The sequence below is a fragment of the Sphaeramia orbicularis genome, chromosome 1 (assembly GCF_902148855.1).
Source record: "Sphaeramia orbicularis chromosome 1, fSphaOr1.1, whole genome shotgun sequence".
Classification (NCBI taxonomy): Eukaryota; Metazoa; Chordata; class Actinopteri; order Kurtiformes; family Apogonidae; genus Sphaeramia; species Sphaeramia orbicularis.
The window spans coordinates 25,695,643-25,708,946 of NC_043957.1; the positions used below are offsets into that span (position 1 = coordinate 25,695,643).

At 35.7% G+C, this 13,304-nt stretch overlaps 1 protein-coding gene across 1 annotated transcript in view; it reads right to left on the reverse strand.

Annotated features, from left to right (window-relative positions):
- lcor (ligand dependent nuclear receptor corepressor) overlaps positions 1–13,304 on the reverse strand; it is a 161,674-nt gene that overhangs the window by 39,381 nt on the left and 108,989 nt on the right. The window contains exon 4 of the mRNA XM_030132628.1: positions 9,340–9,472. Coding sequence (XP_029988488.1) covers positions 9,340–9,472 — 133 coding nt within the window. The remainder of the gene's footprint in view (positions 1–9,339; positions 9,473–13,304) is intronic.

Sequence of the window (13,304 nt, forward strand, 5' to 3'; positions counted from 1 at the left end):
TTCAAGTAACATTCTGTGGTGTTAAATGTAAATTTAACTAGTGTTTACTACACTACTCATAAGGTGTACATTGTCCACTGGGATTAACACTATTAGAGTTAAAAATGTACAATCTGTTAGTGTTAAGTCTAACCATCCACCACACATGTACAATATCACTCCAAAAAGTACTGCAATAACAAAAAAAAAAATATTTTTTTCTTTAACAGGGCTCCTAATGCAGATGTGCTCCAGGTGTGACAGGTGCCAGCAGGTGAAGTTGATAAAGAGTCTGAGGGAGGGGTCTGTGGCAACGCAGGAGTGCACCATGACACTTACTATTTGTTCAATAGCATTGCTCTGAACTCTTGTATGAATTGTATGAATTACCTAAGACTACAATGCAAGAAGCCATCGAGCTAAAATTAGCATGTTCGACGTTCTAAGTTTGCAGCCAGAGCTAATTTTAGCAGCTGGTTAGCAAGTTGGTCCGAACAGAAGTATACACATTATGATAGTGACAGAGCTGGCAGAAAAGGTCCTTCCAGCCTAATAAATAGCCTTGTTTCAGAAGTAAAATGCCGCTTATATGACGCCTCATATGACGTCCATGAGCACACTGGTCTTCTCTGTTGCACTGTCCAGAAATCAACACCCATTATGGTGTTCAATCATGCTCCTCAACACCTGGTAAATGTACCCTGAAAAATGACACCATCAAAGACACAAGCTGACTCTGCGAGTGTTAGTTTTTATGGATCAAATGTTATATTAACTCTGAATGGTGTTAAATACAAGTAACACTGGAAAATCAACACTGGCAGATTTGCTGTCTATATTAGTTATATTAGGATAGAAAGTTCAAAGGCAAACTGTTTTGTCACTGACATAAATCACTAGGAAATGTAATGTTAGTCAGATAGGTATGAACTGGGGCTGTTCTATAAGAGCGGGGGTGTTGGAGGTATGCATGGATCGGGGTCGGGGTGAATTGTTGCTGTGCAGCGCTCGTGAACCCTCGAGAACAAGCATTGTGTGTGCCAGTACTCTGGAGGTGTGGCTTCTGGGGGATGTCTGAAGAAAGGGGTTCGGACTTCTGAATTGAGCATTTTCAAAATGTAGCTTGCTTGAACCGTTTCTCCAATATCTCATACCCCACCGTTAACTTCATGCATTTATTTCCTCGGTTCTGACAGATGTTGAACATGAACGCCGGCCTCTGAGTGTGGATCATGGTCATGTTTGTTTGTTTGTCTATATATAGCAGCTCCACAGGCAGTGCAGCCACATTGACAAGGAGCCAGTCATTGATTAGACAGATATATGCTCCTCCCCCTACATCTCTGTAAAAAAAAAACAAAAAAAAAACAAAAAACACAGGCTCATCTGTCTTTAATAGATGCGTACCTGGGGACAAAAACCTGATACACTCTTGGAAGGGTTACAGCATCTGAGCCAATATTTGGACACTGAATAGATGATCATTTGACACCACAGGTGACGATATAAGCAAAAACATGACAGTTAATGCAGCGACGCAGAGATTTTTATTATTATTTTTTTTTTATAACTAATCAATTATAAGAGTTTTCTGCTGTTTTTAATGCATATTGGGTTTTTTTGTAGGCTTTTTAATATATTTTCTTTATGTTTGGGTAGTTCATAGGTGCTCGTGCTGGTTTTAATCTGATCAAGAAAAGAATCAGTCACAAGCAAATTCTATCTAAAGACATGGAAGAATACAGTTATTACATTTCTTTGTGTAAGTGTTTCCTTTTCAGTCTACATTTCAGAAATCCTTGTGATCCTTTATACTTTCACTCTGTGAGCCTCAACCTCTGGGTCATCAAAGTGTAACATTTTACGCAAAAGTAATAGTTGAAGACAGTTCTATTCAGACCTTAAGTGGCAGGTTTCCTAAATAGTCACCAGAACAATTGGCCCAAACAAAGCTCCAGGTGCCTTCAAGTTTAAGTCACAGATACATGAAGACTTAAGAACCAAATATAAAATAGTTTTGTCAATGCAAACATTGACCCTTGTGTCATTTCTCACTGCTTTACCTCTATGTTTTGTCAGAGAGGATTCTATGGTATGACAGTACTTTATTTTATAGTATTTTCTGTTTTATCTATTTAACCTTTACTTAGTAAGGAAGTTCCTTGAGAATATTTTTTTTTCAGTGTTTCATACATCGAAGATTGAATTATTTAATTGGGTAGCTAAGAACAATCTTTATGGAAATATTTTGATTGATTTTTAGATGATTTTGATGAAGTTTGAACATGAAAGACTGGACTACAGACTTACAACTAGACAGGAAAATGAATGCATAATGCATAATCAGAATAACACAATGACTAGTTTTTATTACATGTTTGACTTGAAAAAGGTTCCAAATAAAAAATAATGTGAGTAAAAATATGAGCAGTTGTATATACATGTATGTACATAGTACCTAGCATTAGCGTATAGCATTAGCATTTAGCCCATTAGGAGCAGTGAGCTGCCATTGAAAGTGCTCTGGGACCAACTCTAGATCTTCCACAGTACTTTGGTCCAGGGCTTTGACAGAAGACTTAAACTACATATACCCGTTTTAGATGGAGGAACCAGAACCAGAACCCAGAAGGCTCCAATCAAACATGGAACTTTCTTACCATGTGCATGTGCAAATAAATTGTAAATATGTATATAATATTCAAATTGAAATCTAAATTTATATAAATGGGCACTTCTATGAAACTTCTATGAATTTTGGTACCTGACACTTCACCAGCTTTTTAGACCCAATAATAAAAGAGAAATTTAGACATATTTCCCCCCAGGATGTACCTAATGATGACTTCAGATAAATGCAAAGAAATTATACTCTTGCTTTGAGCCATCCCATAATTAATACATTTTTAATCAAATATTGGGGCCAAAAACTAGGAACAAAATTGGAACAGTAAAAGCTACCTAGGTGTCGTAGTGCATTTGATCTGTAAAACATGGCTGTAAATGGTCTTATATAATGCTATACATAAAGGCACTGTATTAAATTTGTCGATCCTAATGGTTTTTCTAATCCAGACATGCAGGTTTTTCATGAATATCAGTCTCATTTTATGTGTATGTTGTGTCCACTTGTGTTACATGCAGAACCTGCCCATTTAATCACACAAGTGATTTTGCAACAGCAGTCATTTTTGTGAAACACTCTGCCTTGCATAATCAGCTCGATTCCAAAAATGTACCTGTGAGGGAATAAAAAGATATTTGAAAAAGTAGTAGCGCGTAATTTTTGTGTATTTTTTACCGTGTTACATGCAGATTTTTGTGTAAAAAAAATAAATAAATAAATAATAATAATATAAAAAATGTGTTTTATGTGAAAAATAGTTTCTCTTTTATCTCAATGAATATATGTTTTTTTTTTGTTTTTTTTAAAATAGACCCAAAGTGCTTCCAAACTTGCTTCATAACATTAGTCTGGGGGTGGGCAACTAATTTTCTTATGGGGCCACATGAGAAACTTTGACAGTTCTTAAGGGCCACACCAATACACTTGTAGCTCGGCTATTTCTATCTATCTATCTATCTATCTATCTATCTATCTATCTATCTATCTATCTATCTATCTATCTATCTATCTATCTATCTATCTATCTATCTATCTATCTATCTATCTATCTATCTATCTATCTATCTATCTATCTATCTAAACAGTAAGTGAAACAATACAATGATACAATGAAAATGTGAGCAAAGAATACAACTTAGAAGTCCATGTCTTGTTAAAAACTCTGCATTCTGAATCAGTCTTTCTTTTTTTGGCATTAGCTGACATCTTAATGGGCTGAAACTGACAAACAAACCAATCAGTGCATAAGCCTTATGCTAAATACAGAAAGTATGCACAAAAAAACACTAATTTAGCAGATCCTTCAAAATAAAAGCAGTGCCGTTGTATTGGTTGCATCTACTACAATGATATATATTTGCATTGACTTTTAATTTGCCAGTGACTTCATGGGGTCCAGTCAGGGTCAGGGCCGTACAATGTCCAGGTCTGGTCTTCAACTTGTTTGAATTTTTAGCCCCTCTGTCCTGCTTTTAGGTACCAGTTTCATAGAAGCACCCAAATAGCATTTTTCTTTATTCTCTTTACATTTTTATGTTTCAGAAGTGTATATTTTCTGCTTTCAGCCTTCCCTGCTTTTTAATTTTGTATTTTTGCTACTGTCAACTGTGTAATTTCCCCCTGGTGGGATCATTAAAGTCTTATCTTATCTTTTAGGTGGAAGGGGCTAACCACTACACCACTGAATTTGGCCTTTCCTTGTGGTAATTTAATATAAACTATTTATTCAGTAAAAGTATGTTCTGTATATGGATATGGAAGTCCCTGCTGTATATTGAAATATGTCGATTTTTGATCATAATGCACATAATTCAACGTGTTCAACCTCATCTCCTCTGATTTGGCTTCTGTCAGCAGCGTTTTCCCACATGTGTCAACCCTCTATTTTAAAAGACTTAATTCTTTCCCAATTTATCATTAGTTCCTCCTCCAAAACGGTTCACCAGCAAGTAAAATACCCGACAGAGTTTCCCTCATGGCCTCTGATTGTAATCATGGCCCTGTTAGCATGGGTCGGGGAAAATGGGTCGGCCTCTGTGACCCAGATCTTAACCAGTTTAGGGTCTACCTGCGAGGCAGAAGTGCCTTTGTCCCAATTGGAAAACTCTGAGAAAGTTACCAGTTCATTCATGGATGTATCGTTTTCCAGAGTTCCTTTTTTTTTTTTTTTTCGCTTCCCGGGCTCAAGTTTCTTGGTGAAGTGTGTTCGGTTAAAAGCAATCAAAGCCTTTGTTAAAAACTGGTTTGATGTTTTGAAGGTTTTTCCAGCCATGTAGAAAAAAAAAACAAAAACATTGTTACTACAGACAGAATTCTAAAATATGGAGGTAGTACAAACAGTCCAAGGTGCTAAAAAATTCTCAGTTGATGTGAACACAAAGATGAAAAACAAAAGAAATGTAAATTCTGTGTAAATCGATGTATTCCTGCTGCTTTGAAGTCATGAAACAAAACAGGACCATTAGACATCAAAACTGATGGTGAAGTATTAATAACAATTCAACCAAAATCAATAATAAAATAAATAAATAAATCAGGTTTTCTGCTGTGGCCTAGTTTTAATTCCAATTAGGATGGAGAATAATTAAATGCAGTAAAAGTGAAATCTATTCTATATTAAACCCTGGTATTATATTCCCTTATAGGAATACTTTTTGTGAAATTCCCCTATATTCACTGATTTCCCCGGGGAATTGACCAAATTTTCCAACTTAACCTGTCTGAAATATACCTCTGGATATACCGAGACATTCCAGATATTCATGACCAGAGGGAAAATGGTAATGAGTAAGAAAATGACTGATGAGTGTGTGTGTGCGTGTGTGTGTCAGTATGGAAGTGATGAAGACGACAGCACATCCTGACGCCCACTAGGATGGATTCTGGATCATCTTCATCAAAATAGATTCAATTGTCCATAAGTATTTGGAAATTGACACAAACGTATTTTTGCCTCTAGATTTGGAACTATGCAATTCGTCAGTGGTTATTGCAATATTCTAGCTAAAGCCCTTGAATTAAAGCTGAAAGTCCACACAAAGACAAGTGTAGATGTTGCATTGATGTTGCAATGAACAAAACTGGGAGTATTACACAGATGAAATACTCATGTTATCATCAACTTTAAATAGCAAGTCAAAAAAACTGTAAACTAAATGAGATTTAATTTATCCAATTTCAGATTCATCACAAATAACTTGACAGCTGAAACAGCCAAACTGTATTTCAACACAATGGTCGTTTCACACAAAACCTACACACAAAACCACTTGAAAACGTGTTGAAACAGCAGATAAACAAGCTCTGAAAATTTTAGCAATGAAACTTGGCATACATTAAATTCAACCTTTCCTGATACTAACTGCATGGTTTCCTTCCAGATAAACCCACATTGGATAAATAATTTAGGACTTTGAAAAGTAGTACTACAGACATTTCATGAAAATGCTTGCTTTTCACCCCTCCCTCGTTCTCCCTACCCCTCTTGAATTCAGCTTCCCAGTTTTGCACAGTTGGTAAAGCTGGAGCATCATCCCCTATAGCAACCATGTCAGCATGAATGTCCTTGGGGGCTAACCCCTTTTTCTGCAGACATTTGATAAGACCACGGTGCCATGGATGGTTCACCAAATGTCTCTGGTACTACTTTCAAAGTCCTAAATTATTTATCCAGTGCGGGTTCATCTGGAAGGAAACCATGCAGTTAGCATCAGGAAAGGTTGAATTTAATGTATGCTAAGTTACATTGCTGTGGAAGAACTCCTTCTTAGTCAGACTATGAACTTTTCAGCCCCCCCTCGTATGTAAAAAATGTGTATCGTCCAAAAAGGCTGTTACAAGGGACTGGCTCAAAACTGATGCCCCCCCCCATGAGGACTAGTGGCTAAAATAGAGCAAATCTACTCTATGGAAAGATTGACTTATGACCTACAGCTCAAGGAACATATCTTCATTAAGCGCTGGAGAAAATGGCTGGACTATAAACAAAACAATGCATAATTACTACTGTCTGTCATTTAAATATTTTGTGTTCAACCAGTGACCCCTAGTTTCTATGTTGTATTGTGTGTTGATAAAACAAATAAAAATAAGGAATATATATTTTGAAAAAAAGTGTTTGTCAAATTTGAAAAGGATCGAGTGAATAGTGTCGTAAAAATTTGTACAAAAAAATCAAAATTTTGAAATTCATCCATCAACTTCAACATCGAGAACTGGGATTCCTGGTGTATATATATATATATATATATATATATATATATATATATATATATATATATATATATATATATATATATATAAAAATCAAGGACTCATCATGACGGTGTTAGCATAAAAAAAACCATAACTTATTGAGCTGGGAAAATGTGATAAAATATGTAGAATGTATGGTGGTCTTTCCAGTCCTCCGTGGTTTTAGCCCCTGTTTCATTATAGGAACTCGTACTGTAAACAGACCGACCAGGGCTCGTTCCAGAGGTGACTGTATAGTTTAGTGTAGTAGTGTTTAGCAGAAGACAGACTGTGTTTTCAAACCTGGAACACATTACCAACTGTTATCTGAGACCTGCCCATCCTCAGCTCATTCACTAAGCATCTACAGTCATGGAAACTGCACAATCTGACCTAAACTCATCTGGCATTCTGTAATCGTGTGTGTGTGTGTGTGTGTGTGTGTGTGTGTGTGTGTACTAGAGCTGCACAATATATCGTTTGAGCATCGTCATCAAGATGTTCTCATCTAATTTCAACCTGGGTACCTGACTAGGGGTGTTCGAAAATATCGGTTCTGCAATATATTGTGATATTTCATTTCACAATACTGTATCAATATTAAAAAGTACTGTATCGATATTTTTAGGTATTCATTGAAATGCAGACATGGCAGAGGTTCATTTTTGTTTTTTGGTTGTCTTTATGGTTTATATGTTATTTATTATTATTTAACACTGTTTTATTAAATAACGATTATTTGAAGCATCCTAAAAGTAGTTTTTACTGTCTGAGAGAGGCAGATGTTAGTTTCTTTGTTGGGATTGCATAAAAATAATGTTATGATGTTAGTTATGAACTAATAGAATATGAACATTTGAACAGGATCTTAATCTGTAATGTCTGTAAAACATAATTTAAGTTTTAACACAGGAACATTTTGTGACATAGCATTAGATCCTGTTGTGATCAAATAAAAATGTGTTTAGTATTTGTGCAGATTTCTGGTGTAATTCTTCCAGGAAATAATCATTTAAAAAAAGGAAACAAACAAAAACTTGCCTTTTTAACAGTATCATGATATATCGTGATCCTAGTATTGTGATTTGTATCATATTGCCAGATTCTTGCCAATACACACCCCTATACCTGACACACACTGCACACAGTGATCCACCAATCACAATCGTTCTTAATCAGTTTGGAGTGAGTTGCTAGTAACAACACTGAAAAATGAGAGACAAACCAGAGAAAATCCCCATAAATGAAGACTTGGTGCCAAAAAGAAAAGCAACGTCAGTTATCTGGAATTATTTTGGCTACAAGAAGGATGAAACTGAAACATGTGTTCTGTGTCGACAGTGCCTTCATGCACCTGTCGACACGAGAGGAAACACAACTAATTTGTTTGACCATTTATGTTGGCACAACACAGCTATTATATCCTCCTGAGTATTTTTTCATATCGCAATATATATTGCAGGGTTAAAAAAATACATCGCAATGTCAGTTTTTTCCAATATTGTGCAGCTCTAGTGTGTACACTGTAGTATGAATGAAAAATGCGTTTTACTTGCCTGTTGAGTGAGTACATTGGATTGGACTGTTTTTATATGTGCAATGTTGTTCTATATAAAAGACTAAAGATGGAAATGAGCCCTGGCTATAACTTTCCGTATTGGCCCAGAATGTGTTTATTAATATGCGCTGTCCCTTTAAAAAAAATCAAAAATCAACTTCAAACTTCAAATCTTGGTTGCTCCATTTCAGATCCACTGTGGAAAAATTGTAAAATGTGTGTCATGGTCGAAATAAGTGTTTTTCAACCTTTTTAAGCTCGTGACCACATTTTAACATCACACATTTCTGGCGACCCCAGACATTCAAAACGAAGACTTTTTTTTTTTTTTTTTGCTAAAATTAATTTGTTTTTGGTCATGTAATAGTTTGCTATACTATGTTGCAAATAAACATTAATTTTAGACAACATTTAGTCTATATAATGTATATTATTATGGACGGAGGCAGAAAAGCCAGGTGTAGATTACTGCACAAAGTGAGAATTTTATTTTCCTTGGTCAGGATATGTACAGTCAGTCCAGCTTGGATTTACAAGGCTGACAATAAATACTGAACAAACAAGAACTCAAACTATGAATTATGAAAGAGCTGCAGCATCTGAAACTGACCACAATGAACATTTGAAAGATAAACAGTACCACAGTGCTTCAGTTTCAGACTCACAGTTTGTCATGTCTTTTATGTATTGGGATTGTCTCTCTCAACTCGCCATGTATTTTTTTTAAGTAAGTTTTTAGTTTTAGTTTTATCAATTACTAAAAATTTCAGGCAACCCCATGGATGAAAAACACTGGTCTAAATACTTACACGATAAATATAGGTTTTATGTAATGCATCGTGGATATTTACAGTAGCAGCTGCCTCTTGTTCTTGAAACGTTACACAGTGAATCCAACCCCAGAGCAGAGGGTGTGTTTGATTTCCTTACAGGTGCACCCTACCTTTTCTGTGGAACACAGCATTGAGGAAGTCTTGGGCCTGTCTCTCCAGCCGGCTGATCCGAGACCGCTCCTGTTTGAAGTCTTCACACTCCGACAGCACCTGGCTGCCGCCGCCGTTCTCTACGCTGTGCTCCTGCAAATAACGCGCAAACACAACAACACACCTGTGAGAAAACACCTGCTCCATCAACACACAAACATCACATCACACTTTTGTATAGAGCTCCAAAGGTGACACATTTCAGAGCACCTAAAGAAATTCAAGTTTATAATCCATCCATTCATTCATTCATCCATTCATTCATTCACTGATTTATCCTTTGTCAGGTCACAGAGGATGATTATTAAATATTTTGTTCTTTACAGGACAAATTTATGCGCAAAACAGTGAATGTACTATATTTCCAAATATTTTCCTGCAGACCGTCATATGTTCTGCATAAGCTGACGGATTCCTGATCCCACTGCTGCATATATCCTCCTGAAACCCAGCAATGCATTTTTGTCCTCTGAAGGGGACAAAAGTTTGACAGTTTTACTTAAAAAATGCTGTCCATTGCAAAGGACATTCCTTTAAAACAGTGGTTCCCAACTTTTTTTGGCTCGTGACCCCATTTTAACAGCACACATTTTTGGCGACCCCAAACATTCAAAACGGAGAAGTTTTTTTTGCTAAAATTAATTGTTTTTAATCATGTAATAGTTTGCTATACTATGTTGCAAATAAATGTTAATTTTAGAAGACATTTAGTCTATCTAAAGTATATTATTATGGACGGAGGCAGAAAAGCCAGGTGTAGATTACTGCACAAAGTGAGAATTAAATTTTTTTCTTGGTCAGGATATGTACAGTCAGTTCAGCTGCAATGAAATACCAAATAAATTACCAACAATTAAGGAATTTTCAATCAATAAATACATACTTTCCACAATGAACATTTGAAAGATAAACAGTACCGCAGTGCTTCAGTTTCAGCTTCACAGTTTCTCATGTCTTTTATGTATTGTGATTTTCTCTCTCAACTCACCATATATTTTATTAGTAAGTTTTTATTTTTTATTTTTATCAGTTACTACAAATTTCAGGTGACCCCATTTGAATTCCAGGCGACCCCACGGTTGAAAAACACTGCATTAATTAATAAATAAATAAATAAGAATAACTTAAAAAATGTATCTGAAAAAACTGTTGCATTATGCAGGTTCCAATCATGACAGTTGTTTAAAGTAAAAAAAAAGCTAAAAATTGTCATTATCCTGGGTCTCAGGAAGATACCGTCCACCTTATTTACACTGTTGTGTGTAAGCGCGTACATGTACAGAGTTTCATATATAAAGTGTCATGAGATAATTTTTGTTATGATATGGCGCTATATAAATAAAATTTGATTGATTGATTAATATGTACACGTGCAAATTTGTATACACATATTTTATCTCTCATATCATAATTTTAACTTTATTTTAACAAAGAATTTTTTTACCGTGCTGCCTTTTATTGAAAATGCTCAGCAGCCTTTCATTGCTTCTAAACTAGTCCTTTAACCCATGAAAGCCCAGTGCTATATCAAAAACAGAGAAAACAGAAGAAAAAGGGACTTTTTCAGCAAATATATCATTAACTGAACATAAACTCAGGGTCTCCATCCACTGCCATTGATCGAACTCCATGGGTTTTACTGGTGAATCAATGTTGTAGAAGATGACAGTGTTTCCACGGTAACTATGGAGCCTCTTAACGTCCAAATGGATCATATCTGATGCTCATGAAAAGATAATAAACTGTATTTTACACCAGTTATTTACATGTATTGATAGGATTAGTGGATCAACAGGTATTAAACAGTTTAGATCAGTTGATGGTTTTGGTCGGCGGTGGATGTTTGGGTCTATATGGGTTAAACAATGACAATAAATCTGATATATTTGAAAATAAAAACATTTGCTTCTCATTATTTCTGTTCTTCTTAAAAATAATACCATTACTTATACTTAAAACTGCATGTACATCATAAATCATGTTAAAATCTGCACAATAAAGTAAGTTTTCTTAGTTCTACATGCTAATAAAAAGACTGAAAGTAAACCATCTAGTAAATAAAACAAGCTTGTCTGCACATTGTCCAGAGACTAAAACTAAATCAAGTGCTTCTTCTGTACAGACTTTTTTTAACCTTTATTTAACCAGGAAGGACTCACACTCAATAAGACAAACACTCTCTTTTACAAAAGCACACTGGCCAAGACAAGCATCAGTACAGTCAACCAAGTTCCATACACTGTGTACCAGATGTATATACACAGACATCATAGAAAAACAAGGTTAAATGGGAAGAAAAGGCTGCAAATTTGAAGCAAAAAGAAAAAAAAAAAAAAAAAAGCTGGAGCACAATGAGGAAGAGGGAAATGAATTGTGTTTGTCAAGCATGTGGTCTGCTCAGGCTTCACTATTTACTTGTTTATCTATTAATTTATTTTGTTGCTAAAATGTGCAAAATGTTTGAGTTTGATTAATATTAAAGGGGTAACATTAAATATTTACTCGATTTCATTCCTGGAAAGAGTGTGCGACCAGCTTTAAAAAGGTTTAAACAGCTCGAGTTTCATTCGTCGTCTTGCGCTGCTTCCTGTTATAGACACGGAGAAGACGGTGTGTTTTGTGCTGATGAACGAGTGGCTACAGCAAGAGAGCAGTTCATGATTAAAACCCCTGGTTCAATGCTTCACGTGTTTAGTCCAGTAAATAAATAGAGGCTACTTCAGCTCAATGCTGCTTCCAAATACACTTTACATCTCAGGTATGTTTATTTTTAGTCCGACAGATGTATGAGGCCTCTTTTAATCAGAAGCTTTCAGATTATGTTTCAAATCTATATTAGATATTACTTATACAGGGTGTATAAAAAGAAAAAAAAAAAACATTTTGAAAAATTACCCCCAGTTCCGCATTTGATAATTTTTGGAATGTTCTTTCATGGACGTCGGTACGTAGGGGATTGGTGGATATTTGTCCAAATTTACAGACCCAGGTTTTCATGCATGAGTGAGCAGGGGCAAATCGCGCAATCCAAGTTAAAACTGGTTTGCGCAAAGTAGTAGTGGGATTTAAATCCAATCAAAGGTCATGGGAGGGGACAATGGGCATCCATCTTGTTTTCCACAGAATTGCCAGGTTACAGCATTAACACTTTGGCCACCATGTCAATTTCATTTCTTTACCCATGGCAGCTGTTCCTGCCTTTCAAAGTTAATTCAACTCGTTTAGGCCTGAAAATGTCACTGAGGACAGGCCAAGTTAGGGTTAGGGTTAGGGTTAACCCTCAACTTGGATTGCGCAATTTGCCCCTGCTCACTCATGCATGAAAACCTGGGTCTGTAAATTTGGACAAATATCCACAAATCCCCTACCTACCAACGTCCATAAAGAAACATTCCAAAAATTATCAAATGTGGAACTGGGGGTAATTTTTCAAAATATATAGTTTTTTTTTTTTTTTTTTTATACACCCTGTATTGCTGTTAAGGTGTAAAATAAGCTGCACATCCTTACATTTAATAAAGCGCTGAAGCAAATATTTATTTTTTCCTTGACAGATTCCTGAAGTGATAATTGTGAAGTGACATTTGGTTGTGTTTGTGTTTATTTGTGTTATCTTTATGCTATTAAATATGCTTATTATAGAATAGTTTGTGCCTAAAAAACCATGTATAGGGGGAAATTATCTGCAGAAAAAAACAATATAGTGGTTGCGATATCTATAAAAGTTGGTCAATAGCCGATAAAACTCCACTGAGGGGAGAAATGAGCTCTCTTTGTCATTTTGCTCCTCACTAAAGGTGCTGTTGTTTAAGGTGGGCCTTTTCAGACTTTCAGCCAATCAGACATCTTCCTTTGGATTTCCAAGGTCTTGAGTCTGTCTAGTTGAAGGTTTGTCCACAAGAGACCATTATGAAAGAAACCACCA